Source organism: Lutra lutra, chromosome 15 (genome assembly GCF_902655055.1).
Source record: "Lutra lutra chromosome 15, mLutLut1.2, whole genome shotgun sequence".
In the NCBI taxonomy this organism is placed as follows: domain Eukaryota; kingdom Metazoa; phylum Chordata; class Mammalia; order Carnivora; family Mustelidae; genus Lutra; species Lutra lutra.
In genome coordinates this window covers 27,612,211-27,627,026 of record NC_062292.1, presented here as the reverse complement: position 1 = coordinate 27,627,026, position 14,816 = coordinate 27,612,211, and the positions used below count along the sequence as shown (strand labels likewise).

Below are 14,816 nucleotides of genomic sequence, written 5' to 3'. Positions count from 1 at the left end.
TGGGTGGCTCAGTGGGATGGGCCTCTGCCTTCAGCTCAGGTCCTGATCTCAGGGTCCTGGGATCGAGCCCCTCATCAGGATCTCTACTCAGCAAGAGCCTGCTTCCCCTCCCCCTCTGCCTTCCTCTCTTGTTCCTTGTGATGTCTCTTTCTCTGTCAAATAAATTTTAAAAACTTAAAAAAAAATGTTATCTTTTATGTAGGAAAGGGAAAAAATAAAATAAGTGTGATTCTTTTATTTGAGTAAAGAAACACTAGCAGGATACATGCAAAATGATTGAGTGTAGTTACAAAGTTATGCCATAGAGGTAGGGACCAGGTACTGGAATTCTGATACAGAGACAGAGAGGAGTAAGGCTTTTACCTTTTCATACTTTTGCATTATATTGATTTTTTAATCATGTGACTGTATTACCTGTTTTTAAGATGGCTGAATGAGTGAATAATAAGATGATTGAAATTCACAAAAGAGCAAAGTTCATTTCAAGTGAGGAAACTGGAAGGTTTGAACACAAATTTTATCTGTATTGCTGCTGAAGGCTGGCTCTGAAGAAGTTCATTCACTAAGGCCTTTAGCCGTTAATACAGAGGACTGTTAACAGGAAGGAACTTTTCTGCCATTCTGGCCAAATGCCACTTAGCCATGTTCTATGTGGATCTATTTTCCTGTAGATGCCAGAAGAGCAAGCGTTCTGTGTTTTGGTGAAAATCATGTATGACTATGGCTTACGAGATCTCTACAAAAACAACTTTGAAGATCTTCATTGCAAGTTCTATCAGTTGGAGAGACTAATACAGGTAAATAAAAATTAGGCTTTTATCACTCAGGGATTGAGTTACAGAAAAAATAATAAAATTGATGAACAATAATAATTCATGAAAGTTTAATGGAATTCTACAGAAAAATGTAGATATATTTGGTTTCTGACCAGTATCTATGTTGGTGTTAATATTTATTTAACCATTTGATCATTTTTAAAATAGTCTTCCATTGTAAATATTCAACTTTAATATACTTTGAAGTGTGAATTTAGTGAGTTAAGTCAATGAAAAGATTCCTGAGTATATTTGTAAAGAAATGAAGATATTTACAGAATAGAAATTGAAATACTTAAGAACTTTCCCTCCCTTAATTAGCCCCAGTACTATATTTAGGTCCACATGTAGAGAATTCTTAAAAGGGACAGAAAAGAACTGAAAAAGAATAAAAAACACATAAATGTTAATATTGGACATATTTAAAATTTTTTCTCCTATAATTTCATGATCTCAAACAATGTTTGTTACTGTTTCACAATATGTCTGTGTAAATTTATATGTATGAAGAACATATTATTTTATATATGTAAAATATTACATAATAAAAAAAGATGTGAGCAAGGGCAAGATTATTGACTAGTGCTAATAGAAGGAATTCCTGAGTAGCTTTGAAATTCCACCTGAAGTTGAAAATCTTAAATTTATAATGGGTCTGTGTCACATGCTTATATGGCTTTCTCTATCTGAGGTATTGAGAACCCAAGAGAAATGTGAAGTAAATACATGAATGGATTGATTCCATATTGGAGAAAAGTAAAGTGATTAAGGAGGAAGGTAATGGGACACACCACTAGAGATACTGGTAGGAGCCTATTGGCCTGACCTGTCAGGAGATCCATAGGTGTATAAAGAGGACATGAAGTCAGTAAGAGACTAGAAGACTAGAACAGGGAAGACAGAGGATTAGCAATGAGATTAAAGACAACTTTACTGGGAGAAGAGAATGTTGGAAGGTAGAAGACCTTAAAGAAGAAATGAAATAGGGGAAAGATGTTAAGGGAACTATAAGCACAATGACACATGTGCTTTCATCAGGAGAAGAAAGATTGTGTAGAAGATTCTGGGCAACTGTAGACAATAAAAGCAATAGGCTCTTTTTGAGATTTAATTCTTCTAAGTAAATATTTGGGATTATTCGCTTTCTTACCTTTTATTTTCAGAAGTTTACATTTTTTCGAAGGTCAGTATTCTTAAGAGCTTTGAGAGTCAAATAAATGTACCTGATAAATGAATAGCAAGTTCATGGTACTATGAAAAAACCCAAACACATTTTAGCATGTGTTAGCATTCTTTGACTGGATGACCTTAGGACACCCCACTTAAAGTACCTGATGGGTACCTTTGGGTGTTTTTCTGAAAGCATTTTGTGTAGGAAGTAGGGAGTTTTGTTTGTTTGTTTGTTTTTATGATCCATTTATGAAAACAAAACTAGTGTGGGCTTTTACATGTCTTTGCTTTTCAGTTATAGGAACAGCTATGCTAATACTCTGAGCTTTCCTTTCATTGCTTTTGACAAGCATTTACTTATGTAAATTGAGGGGAAAAAAGCATTAGGGTAGCATCAAGGCATTTTTAGGAGATATCCAATATCATGCATAATACCCTTGCACAATTTCTGTAGCTTGTCAGTTTTTAATGTCAAAGATAGTTTATTTTGAAGTCTGGTTATGTTTGGGGTTTGTCTCAATACCCCAAAAATATACTAAAGTGATAGCACAGATCCCAGATGATGTTGATATTAAGTGGTCTCCAAAGAGTAGATCTATTTCTTTCCTAAGTAGTTAGGCAACCCATTTGATCAGGTGCTGGACTTGACTCTGGAGGGATGACGTTCATTAGACCATAGGTATTCTGTCAAAGCGAGCATTTACCAAGAAACAAGAACAGTCAAGTGAGCAAGAGGTCATCTTTGTTATTTGTCCATGACAAGTCTGCCTTTATTTTCCTCAATCATCCTAGTCCCAGGCTCATCTCCAATTATCACTTCCATGTAGTTACATAAAATTGAATGAATTTTGCCAAAAATCTAGAGTGGTCGTAGAAAGCTAGTCATAAATTACAGTTGTGGTAGGAAATAAAGCTTCTCAGTTTTCCACTTTGACTTTTTAGGAGCAGTTACCGGACCTGCATCACCATTTTTGTGTTCTGAATCTGGAAGTTCATATGTATGCCTCCCAGTGGTTCCTCACTCTTTTTACAGCCAAGTTCCCACTCTGCATGGTCTTCCACATCATCGACTTACTGCTCTGTGAGGTAGAGTGACTGCATCTCTCATACCTAAGCCAAAAGTGAAAATAGTTTCTATTTAAAGTGGTCATAATCGTCTTCATTTTATTTTTTCCTATAAATTAAGCCATAAATATTGACCAGGAAGTTCTATTTAATTTTTTAGTAAAGACTATTTTAATTATAATTTTATTATTTGTGAGAAATGAATATGTTAAGTCATGTAAAATTCCTACAAAGTAAGGTAGGTAATTAAGTTTGTGTAATTAAAATTCATAATAAGCCTTTACCTGTGTAATAATGTATTACTAATTTAAAGGACCTTTAAAATTATATAAATGAATTCAAAATCAGGTGTTTTTAATAGTAATGTAGTTAAACTTCCAAGAGTGAATATAAATGAAATTATATAGTAATCTATATTTTATCTTTTCTTTTCTTTCCTTTTTTTTCTTTTCACCAGTAAAGTTAACATACACTGTTATGTTAGTTTCAGGTGTACAATATAGTGTGATTCAACAACTCCATACATCACCCAGCACTCATCATAACAGGTGTACTCCTTAATCCCCATCACCTATTTAACCTCCACCCACCTCCCCTCTAGTAACCACTAAGTTTGTTTTCTAATTATACAGTAATTTAATCCTCAATTCATAAGCTGTTTCTAATGTATATGATGTTTGAGACTCCTACCAGATAATTGTGAAGTGATACACTAACGCTTCTCTACCATATATTTTCACAGAATATTTAAAAAACTAGTTTGCAAATTCCTTAGGTATCTGATTTGTTTCATGTATTGTTTTTAGTTCCCGAGGTGGCTGCATTTATTCACTTTACTCTTTTACAGAAATAAGCAGCATTGTACATGCATACCTTGTATCCTGACAGTCAAAATGTTTAACAGTCTTAGCAGTGATTGCTATATGAGAAGTTTTTTTATTTGGGATACAAATGTATATAAATTATAGCTGTCTTAAATTAGAAAGCTAGAGTAATCAAAAGTATAAGCCTAACATAATCTAAACGGTTTTGTATTAGTGCATAACTTGTTATACACGATTTCCTTTCTTAACCATTCCAATCGTATTAATCAAATTATAAAAAACGATTAAAAGAGATAAAAATGCCTAAGCCGCGCAAAGCATGGCTGGGATTTCTCAGTCTACCACGGCAGGAAGTGTCTCCTGTGCACGCATCGCTGGGCTCTGCTCGTCAGAGGTTCTAGCTGGAAGCCACACAATCCTTGAAAGTTGCAGAGCATTTTGTAAAGATGTAAGGTCTTTAAACATTTGTAACATATTTTTTTAAAAAAGATTTATTTTATTTGAGAGCCAGAGAGAGAGAAAGAGAGAGACAGGAGGGGCAGTGGGAGAGAATCTCCAGCAGACTCCCCGCTGAGCACAGAGCCGGAGGCAGGGCTGGATCTCACCACCCTGAGATTATGACCTGAGCTAAAATCGAGAGTCAGACCCTTCACCATCTGGGCCACCCAGGCGTCCCCATTTGTGACATTTTAATAAAGAAAGGCTCAGTGACTTGCTGAAGGTCACAGAGTAAGTTCCCCAATTCTGAATATGTAACAGCTGGCAAACCTGATTAATAACACATTGACTCTCCTATTTGTCTTACTTAGAAATTAGTTTCTAAAATGCCTATCTAAATTTAACTTAAAGGAAGAAGGCAAAATTAGGAGCTAGAACCTCATTCAAAGTCAAAATGGCGTGATCTCTGTATACACAAATTTAGGCATTGGCGAACTTTCCTGACTCCTCAAATTTAGTGCAGTGCTGTTCAAAAGTAAAAACCAAATTTATGTCTTTGATTTCTGTGATCTTAAAGTAATACTAAAATTTATTTTTGATAAATAAATGTTCGTAGGTCCTATTCATTTCATACTGAGCTGAGTTTAGTATTTCACAGTATTTAAAAAAATAGGAAAGTGAGGGTATGACATTTTAACAGTTTTATATATAATAGGAGCTTACAAAAGTTAATATTGCTTCAAATTTTTTGATGAAAAAGATTATCTAATTTCATACTAGGTTAGTTTTATAATGTTCATTATAGAAATCACACCAGTAAAATTGGATTTCTTTGTCATTTATGGCAATAGTAACACTATCCTCTAGTTCACTGGAGTGATGCCTTTCTAAAATCATCTCTATGTGAGTGATTCCTGACATTGGAGCATTGTCTGTGGGTCTTCTGGAACCCAGATTCACAATTTCTCAGTAAATTTTATTTTAACGATATTTGAATTTCTGATGTCAGTTGCTAAGAAAATTAGCAACATTTACAGAAGGGAAAAGAAAATTTATAAGCACTATCACTTGCTAGCTGTGATTTAATTATAATATTTGAAAGATCTTAATGCTTGTTAAAATTAATAAGAGATCATAGATACTACTTTCCCTTCCCTTAAATCTGTACTCTGTAGCTATTTAAGGAAGTTGCATAGATTTCCAAAACACGGAGTAAGTTGTAATCACAGGATCATGGTAACCAGGGAAATAAATAATAATATCCCTTAACAGTTCAAAATAAACTTTATTGGGAGCAGTATCAGGATATTCATTCTTTATACTAACTCATCTTTGTCAGAGGATTATTTTGCAAAGGAAATTTTTAGATAAACTTTTATTTCCTGCCTGTCTGTGTTTTCTCTTTGCCCCTTTCCTTCTTGTAGTTAATAAAATATTTATATCAAAACTTGACTTTCATATATGGTAAAATATTCTGAAAGAAATGATAACATAGTTTTAAATAGAATCATCTATGTGTATTTGTTTTTGTCATGTTCTCTTTTTTTAAGGAAAATGATTCAAATCTTCATCATTATGAATTAATGTATATATACCACATCTTTATCCATTTACCTGTCGATGGACATCTAGGTTCTTTCCATAGTTTGGCTGTTGTGGACATTGCTGCTATGAACATCAGGTGCACATGCCCCTTAAGATCACTACATTTGTATCTTTGGGGTAAAAACCCAGTAATGCGATTGCTGGGTCCTAGAGTAGCTCTATTTTAAAGTTTTTGAGGCTGCACACTGTTTTCCAGAGTGGCTGCACCAGCTTCCATTCCCACCAACAGCGTAGGAGTGGTCCCCTTTGCATCCTTACCAAGGTCTGCCATTTCCTCACTTGTTAATTTTAGCCATTCGGACCAGTGTGAGGTGATACCTCGTTGTAGTTTTAATTTGTATTTCCCTGATGCTAGGAGATGTTGAGCATTCTTTCATGTGTCTGTTGGCCATTTGGATGTCTTCTTTGGAGAAATGCCCAACAGCAGGATTTTAAACTAGAGTTTGAAAAAAACATCTTATTATGCTGAGATAAATGGAACTTTCCATAAATTATTGTGTAGGCAATAATTGAAATTAAAACAATTTTTTTTAAAGAACAAAACCTTCTATATTTTATTGTCTGCTTCTATGAGGAGATAAGGAAAAGGCTAAAAGTATTAACACAGTATAAATATTGTGCTGTTAATTCACTAAGAATAGAACATTGTCTTTTTTAAAGAACTTTTTGTGGAAGTGTAACAGATTAAAAGAAAATGTGCAGCAATTAGTGTAAAACGTGTTTTTTTACGTTTTTCATAAAGTGAACATAACTAATGTAACAAGCACCCAGATTTTTTTAAAAAGCCAAAAACTACGTGAATTTCAGGAGCCCTCCTCCCCTTTACTGCCCCTGTGGCTACTACCTCTCTGAAGAGTAATCACTGTCCCAACTTCTGGCACCGTAGGATTATGAGTTTTGATAGTTTTTTTAATCAAATTTCAAACTTTACTTTAGGTGGAATAACACAATATGAACTCTTCTCATCGAGGTTTCATGTATCATTATGTTTGGACATTATCCATGTAATAGTTGCATCTAGGTTTGGTTCATTTGTTCCACTGTATGAATATATTGTAATATATCCATTCTTTCATTGTATTGTTGATGGGCATTTGGGTTGTTCCAGATGAGTGTAATTGCAAGTAGTGTTGCTAGGAACATTCTTGAACTTGCCTATTGGTTAGCATATGAATGTACTTCTGTGGGTACACATCTAGGAGTGGAATTGCTGGGTTAAGGCATGTACACACTAGGATTTAGTAGATGCCATCAAGCAGCTTTTTCAAAGTATTTTGAGCATTACCTTTTGAGTTGTTTTTATTCGGTGGAAGTCTTCCTTGTGATCAAAGGCAGGTTTTTATTTTACTGTGTTTTGTTTTTTTAGAGGGCAGATCCTAGATCAGATTAGAGTTCATGAATATGGAACAAAATGACACTCATTTAGGTGAAAACTCATTGACTTGATCTCTGAAGTTGCATCCAGTTGAGAACTAAGAGCTGGATTTAAGAGCTGACTCACTTCTGTGCTTGTACGAGAGAAGTTCATCTGTGGGAAAAGTCCAGCAGTGTATTCGGTTACAGAAGGAGCGACATAGAGACAGTTTAACATTGGAGTTAAGATATTTGGTTTTTTTATTTAACCCTTCCTGCATCACTTTGTTTATGTTTACTTTACCTGTGTATGTCTCGGTTTGTTTCTCTGTAAAATGATGCTAACAAAACCTATCTCCCAGGTTTATCTTAAGGATTGAATGAGAATATGAAGTGCTTAGCACTGTGCCTACTACATAGTAAATACCCAGTTAGTAATATAACCCTCCATTCTGCTCTGTCCATCTATATAGCTCTTTTATTGCCTCTCAGTTTTTTCCGTGAGCTAGATAACACCAGAGGTTCTTTTTTTTTTTTTTAATATTTTTATTTATTTTATTTGAGAGAGAGACAGTGAGAGAGAGCATGAGCGAGGAGAAGATCAGAGAGAGAAGCAGACTCCCCGTGGAGCTGGGAGCCCGATGCGGGACTCGATCCCGGGACTCTGGGATCATGACCTGAGCCGAAGGCAGTCGTCCAACCAACTGAGCCACCCAGGCGTCCCACACCAGAGGTTCTTAAGAGAGTAGGTTAACTAGCTGTTGGTTCTTTCTTACCTTTCTAACCACCTTTGTTTCCCTCTAGTTGAGATGCTTTTTTGCTAAAACCAAAATTTTAGCCATTGACCTTAATGGAAGTTTAATTCTATTTTATAATTTTATTTTATTTCTTTTTTTTTTCTTTTTAATTTTTTTTTATTTTTTTCAGCATAACAGTATTCATTATTTTTGCACCACACCCAGTGCTCCATGCAATCCGTGCCCTCTACAATACCCACCACCTGGTGCCCCCAACCTCCCACCCCCCACCCCTTCAAAATTCTCAGATCGTTTTTCAGAGTCCATAGTCTCTCATGGTTCACCTCCCCTTCCAATTTCCCTCAACTCCCTTCTCCTTATTTCTAATTCTATTAGTTGACTAATGACTCAAGTAGTCCTCAAAGGTATTTTTTTCTTCTGCTTTCTTTCAGAAGACATAGAAAAAAAAAAAAAAACAGTATTTCTTTTAGTCTTGACAAGATAACTGACAGATGATGTTTGAAGGTGACTCTTCCCCAATAGTTCAATTTTTAGAGTATCAAATTATATTCAGCTTTATATAGTAACTTGATATTTCGTGGAATATAAGAAAATCATTGACCCTTCAAATTAGAATATATTTCTTGTCTCTCCTTTCTTCTTAGGGTGATGAGAAAAATGACAGTGCGGTACTCCAATATTTAATTAAATACCACCAAGTATGTACCCCCTTTCGAAACAGTTTTCTGAAGCTGTAGAGTAGATTCATTATATAATATTCTTATTCCTTGCCCCCATTTTCTCCCTCAGACAGTAATATTTGAATTTTTTATTGCGATACAGCTGACACATAACATTGTGTAAGTTTGAGGTATGCAATGTGTTGATCTGATTCATTTTTTTTTTAAAGATTGTATTTATTTGACAGACAGAGATCACAAGCAGGTAGAGAGGCAGGCAGAGAGAGGGGGGAAGCAGGCTCCCTGCCGAGCAGAGAGCCTGATGTGGGGCTCGAACCCAGGACCCTGAGATCATGACCTGAGCCGAAAGCAGAGGCTCAACCCACTGAGCCACCCAGGCACCCGATCGGATTCATTTCTATAGTGCAATATGATTACCATACTAGCATTAGCTGAAGTCTTTATCAAGTAATATGTTGAATTTAAAATGTATTAGAATGAGCATAAGGGACATAAACATGAATTTTGTAAAAACTTTAAGAGTAGTATTTGGCGGGGCGCCTGGGTGGCTCAGTGGGTTAAAGCCTCTGCCTTCGGCTCAGGTCATGATCTCAGGGTCCTGGGATCGAGTCCCGCATCGGGCTCTCTGCTCCGCGGGGAGCCTGCTTCCTCCTCTCTCTCTGCCTGCCTCTCTGCCTCCTTGTGATTTCTGTCTGTCAAATAAATAAATAGATCTTAAAAAAAAAAAAAAAGAGAGAGTAGTATTTGGCTATAAGAGTAGGGGAAAAAAACTTTAACCAACCAATAAATATGGTTAAGATTATTTTAAAGTTTTTCTTATCAATAGAAATCTTCAGGACTAGGGAAAAAAAAAACTTTCTCAAATCTCGTTTCTGGATTTTAACTTCTTTCTCACCTACAAGGATTTTATGGTTCTCACATCAGTTGTCTTGCGGCTCTTCTTGCGTTTGCATTAGTTTTGACATTACAGAAGTCAAAGCCTCACATTTAAATGGCAGACCATGGTCTGTGCTTCCTGTGATTTTATTTTATTTTTTAAAAAGATTTTATTTATTTATTTGACAGAGAGAGAGATAACAAATAGGCAGAGAGGCAGGCAGAGGGAGAGGGAGAAGTAGGCTCTCTGCTGAGCAGAGAGCCCAATGCAGGACTCAATCCCAGGACCCCAGGATCATGACCTGAGCCAAAGGCAGATGCCTAACCGACTGAGCCATCCAGGCTCCCCATGATTTTAAAGGAATATTCACTCTCATTCATTTATTCAGCAAACTTTTATTGAACTGCTTCTAAATGCTTGACACCATTCAGGTTTGGGGATGTAACAGTAAAGAAAAGGAGGCAAAACTCTTCTCTTCATTATATTTTTTTTATCCTTGTGGAAGACACAGACAATAAACAAATGACTAAGTAGAATTATGATCTGTCAGAAGTGTTAAGTGCTATAGGAAAAGATGAAGGAAGAGAAATGCAACAGGTCTTAATAGGGACTTTTGACCATTGTAGATAATTTAGGTTTTACTGGACCGAGATGGGAATCCGCAGAACAGTTTTAAGTATAGGATGGTAATCTCTGATATATATTTTATCCTTACCACTCAGGTTGCACTATTGAGTACAAAGGGAAAAGTTGGGGACCAGTTATGAGGCATAACCTGGGTTACTTAGACCAAGTTAGTGGTGGTGAACATGGTGAGAAGCGGTTGAATTCTAAACAGATTTTAAAAGTAGAGAGGACAGGATGTGCTGATGGATCATCTGGGGGTTTATTGATAATATTTTCATTTAACGTAGTGGTGAAAGGGAAGGGTGGCTGATTATGCAGCTTCTACGCTTCAGGGAGCATCTTGGGGACAAGTGATGTTGAGGAGTGACTGGGGCAGGCTACTCTTGCATGCTTTATTCTGGAAATGCTTGGATTACGATTTCTCTGCAGTGTTTGTTCTAGAAGCATATTCTGGTACCCTTGGGAACATTGAAGGTCAATCTTTAGGAAATTATGGAGGGTGGAATAATTATGAAAAATGACTAGTGGAGGAATAAGCATGTCAAACCTAGTCCTTTAAAATAAAGGTACATGGCAGGGAGCCTGCTTCCCCCCCCCCCCCCCCCCGTCTCTCTGCCTACCTGCCTCTCTGCCTACTTGTGATCTCTGTCAAATTAAAAAAAAAAAAAAAGTGTAAAATAAAGATATAAGTTTACTGTTAAAAATGGGAGTGGTATTTTGTTTTAGTAGAATCAAACCCATATTACTTTGGGGACTCTTGAAGACTTTATATATCTCAAACCTGTTTAATAACCCACAGCATCTAATTATGTGTGAATAGTTCTCATACTCAGAACATATATCACTGACTTAAAGTTATAGGATAACAGTTTTTTTTTCCAATAAAATTCTTTCAGTTTATCATGAATTGGAATAACTAAAGTTACTTTATAGTATTTTTTTCTTGCAGAAAGCTCATTGTAGGTAAACTGTGTAGCATGGATTAAATAAAATAATTAAACATATTCTGTTATTTTTCTGATTTAACATTTGAAACATTTTTAAAGGCATTAAGGCATACAATGAACGCTTATATATCTATCTCCCTGGTTAGGAAACAAAATAATATGAACAAGATTAGTTTGTATATTATTAACCCCCTCTCCCAGGGAATACCCCCCTCCTTTGCCTTCCTCACATGAACCATTATACAGAATTGAATGTTTCTGTGTTTTTTATTGCATATATGTGTATCTCTGAGAAACTTATAATTGAACATATTTGAAAAATATTGTACTCACTGGTTTATGAAGTCCACTACTTAAAATAGGTTTAGAAAGCTATCTTCCATCTACAAACCAGTGTCACATGTACTGTTCAATTATCTCCTCACTATTCTTTCCATTTGACCTTCTCTTATCCCATTTTTCTCCATATCATCCAGAGATCAGGTCGAGTCATTCCTCTGCTGAAAACCCTTGGGTGGTTTCCCTCTAATAAAACTCACATTGTTTCACTTTGCCCATAATCTTCCCCCTCCTTCCTCTCCAGTGGTACCCTTGGGTCAGTCTTCCTCCTACTGTACTTCATCACTGGCCTTCTTTTAGTTTCTGGAACATTTAGGGTCTTTTCAGGTCAAAAATGTGTGCATATTCTTTCCCTTCTGGCTAAGTTCTTCAGGCCTAGTGTTAAATGTTACTTCCTCTAAAAAGTTTTTCCTGATCAGTCATTCTTAAGTAGTCTAAACTTTTGGCCTTCTGTGATAGCGCCCTGTAGTTAGTGGTTTTTTATTTATTTACTGTGTATTACTTTTCAAATGCCTATTTCTCTCACTAGATTATAAATTTCTGAAAAGAGAAGGCATATCTCTTTTGTGCACTACTATATATACATCTTATAATCAACTTGTGAACATACAAGGAATATCTGTTGAAGGAAAATAGAAATGCAGAATTAATGGGCAAGTTTATTCTTATCATCTTCATTTGAATGTTTTTGTGAAATCCTATAGGCTGAAAAATGGCTTTGCTCTTGAGTTTTAAGAGAAAAAAAATATATTTGGAAATTCCTTCTGTTTTAATTAAGATATTTTAAGAAACAGAAACCCAGACATAGTAGCCCAAGTACAGTGGGGGATTGTTATAAGTATAAAGAGAATCCAGGAGAAGATGAACAAGTAGACCTCAGGAAGGACAGGTGCCACAGAAACTCCAGGCGCTCATCTCTCTTACTCTTTATTGCTCTATATGAATTGAATGTTCTCCCTTCTCTCCCTCCTTACTTCTTTGTGGAGTCTATGGTATCTCAGAAAGTTTTGCCGTGATTGTTCAACTCTAGGATCAGCGGTTCTTGAAAATCTCCTTATATTTTTTAGCTAAAATTCTAGAGGGATAACCTCACTAGTCCTGCTCCCATTTTAAGATAGCTTGTATGGTCCTAGATCTTAGGTATGCTCCACCTTAGGCTAGTTGTCCATGTCTTATTGAATATGCTGAGGAAAGGGGTAGCCTTGAGTCAGTCGTATGACTGACAGCCGGCTCAGCAAGAGCTGTACGTGGAGGCTCATTTTCTGAGAAACCATTTGCAGAAAACAGCACAACAGAACATTTCTAGTGTGCATATACCCCACGCACCAAAATTCTTAGTATTGACTGCTTTGAAATCTAGCATTTGATAAATATAAAATGTATTAAATAAAATTCTCAAACAAATCTCAAAAACACCTAGTCCAGAGATAGTTTTTAAATTAGAATGGGGAGTCACACAGTTTTAATACAGGGTATAATCTTAAAAATTATGGTCTGAAAATTATGGTTGAAGGGGTAACAGTGTTCCAAATAATTTTCATGGTACAGATTTTTCAGTAGGGTTTTGAATAAAAGCATGTGTAATTTTGATCTATGTTATTTTAATGATTATTTGCAAGTCTATATAAGTATTTGAATGCTTCCCATTGTCTGGAAATTGGATTGTGAAAGCATCTTCTAACATAATTGTTTAAATATATCCATTGCAATCATTAGTAACAGTCCTCTGATTTATAAGTTATATAGATTGTACAATACAGAAAGAAAGTCTGTCATATGGTAACAGCCGGAAGTGGGATCTTGGAGAGTAGTTGCTTCCCTTCACCATCCAGTTTTATTAATACCCAATTTTTGCTGACAAACTCTCAGCCTTCACTTTTTTCTTTTAACAGTTTTATTTATTTATTTGAGGTAGGGGGTGTGGAGGAAGAGCAGAGGGACAGGGACAGGCAGCCTCCATGCTGAGCACAGAGCCCAACATAGGGTTTGATCCCAGGACCCTGAGATCATACCTGAGCCAAAATCAAGAGTTGGATACTTTAATCAACTGAGCCGCCCAGGCACTCCGGGCAGATAGTCTTATTATTCTTGCCCATCTTTAATGCAAACAGAACAGTGGTCTTTGCCTCTTTTAAGAAACCCCCATTATCTACTTTCATTTAAAGTTTGGAGTCTTACCAATTCTCAACATCACTAGGGTTTCTGGATCCAAGACTCTGTTGACCTCATATATCCCAGGTGGTCCTTCTCAGGTCTATTAGAATTGCAACATGAAATGCTTCTTCTAATGACCCTGGTATTTTTCTGTTTTCCTTTTCAAGAACTTTACCATCAGTATCCCTTGTTTGGCATGTTTAACTAAACAGTGGTTTGACCTTTTTCATATTTACCCAGGGCCTGTTAATTATATCGAGACAAACAGTATCTAGCCATCACTACTAGAATTGCTGACTGCATTGGTTTAAAAGAAGCATAATAGGACTTCCTGGTCTTTTGCTTTTTGGATGGTCTTACCAGGGTTTTCGGAAGCTCTGATTTTTTAGAGGTCCATTTGACATTTTGCTTCTTGTCCATGTCCTAGTAATATAGCCCATTATGCTCTTTTTGCTGAGGAATAATGCCAGGAAATTTTCCATACTTGAACAGTTTCCTGCATAGTCCCCTGGCTCATTGACCTCCTGGACTGCAGTATAGGCTGTGTCACAGTCTGGTAGTTGTTTCTTACTTACGGTATTTAGTGATCACAGTCTAGTTGTTCTCCAACATCCCAAATGAGGTAGATACATCTACTTCTTTTTTTTTTTCCTTTTAAAAATTTTATTTATATCTTTGACAGACAGAGATCCCAAGTAGAGAGGTGGGCAGACAGAGAGGAGGAAGCAGGCTCCCTGCTGAGCAGAAAGGCCGATGCAGGGCTCGATCCCAGGACCCTGGGATCATGACCTGAGCCGAAGGCAGAGGCTTTAACCCACTCAGCCACCCAGGCGCCCCAGATACATCTACTTCTGACCAGTTCTCTTGTTTATTTGAATTGACAGGGAAGACTCCATGTTGTCTACAAGAATACTTAATACAGAGAAAAATTAGTGCAATCTTAGTATTTAGAATCTCTGTTTCCAAGTCACTTATTAATATTAATATAGGACTCTTCCAAGAGGATGAAAGATAGATATCCAGTAGTACTGATAAAACCCTCTAAATGCTCTTTTTTTATTAAATAGAATCAAAGCACATTTTATCTAAGTTGCCTTTTCGCTTGAGAAGTAAATGGCTTAAAATCAGTGACTATGGGTTGAAGCTAACATGCTGAACATATTC

The 14,816-nt window shown here is 36.2% G+C and overlaps 1 protein-coding gene across 3 annotated transcripts in view; it reads left to right on the top strand.

The window, feature by feature from the left end:
* The window catches only part of RABGAP1L (RAB GTPase activating protein 1 like), a 763,170-nt gene that overhangs the window by 498,691 nt on the left and 249,663 nt on the right, over nt 1–14,816 (top strand). For all 3 annotated transcript variants that reach the window (XM_047704248.1, XM_047704249.1, XM_047704250.1), the window contains exons 16-17: nt 672–797; nt 2,928–3,071. In XM_047704248.1, coding sequence (XP_047560204.1) covers nt 672–797; nt 2,928–3,071 — 270 coding nt within the window. The remainder of the gene's footprint in view (nt 1–671; nt 798–2,927; nt 3,072–14,816) is intronic.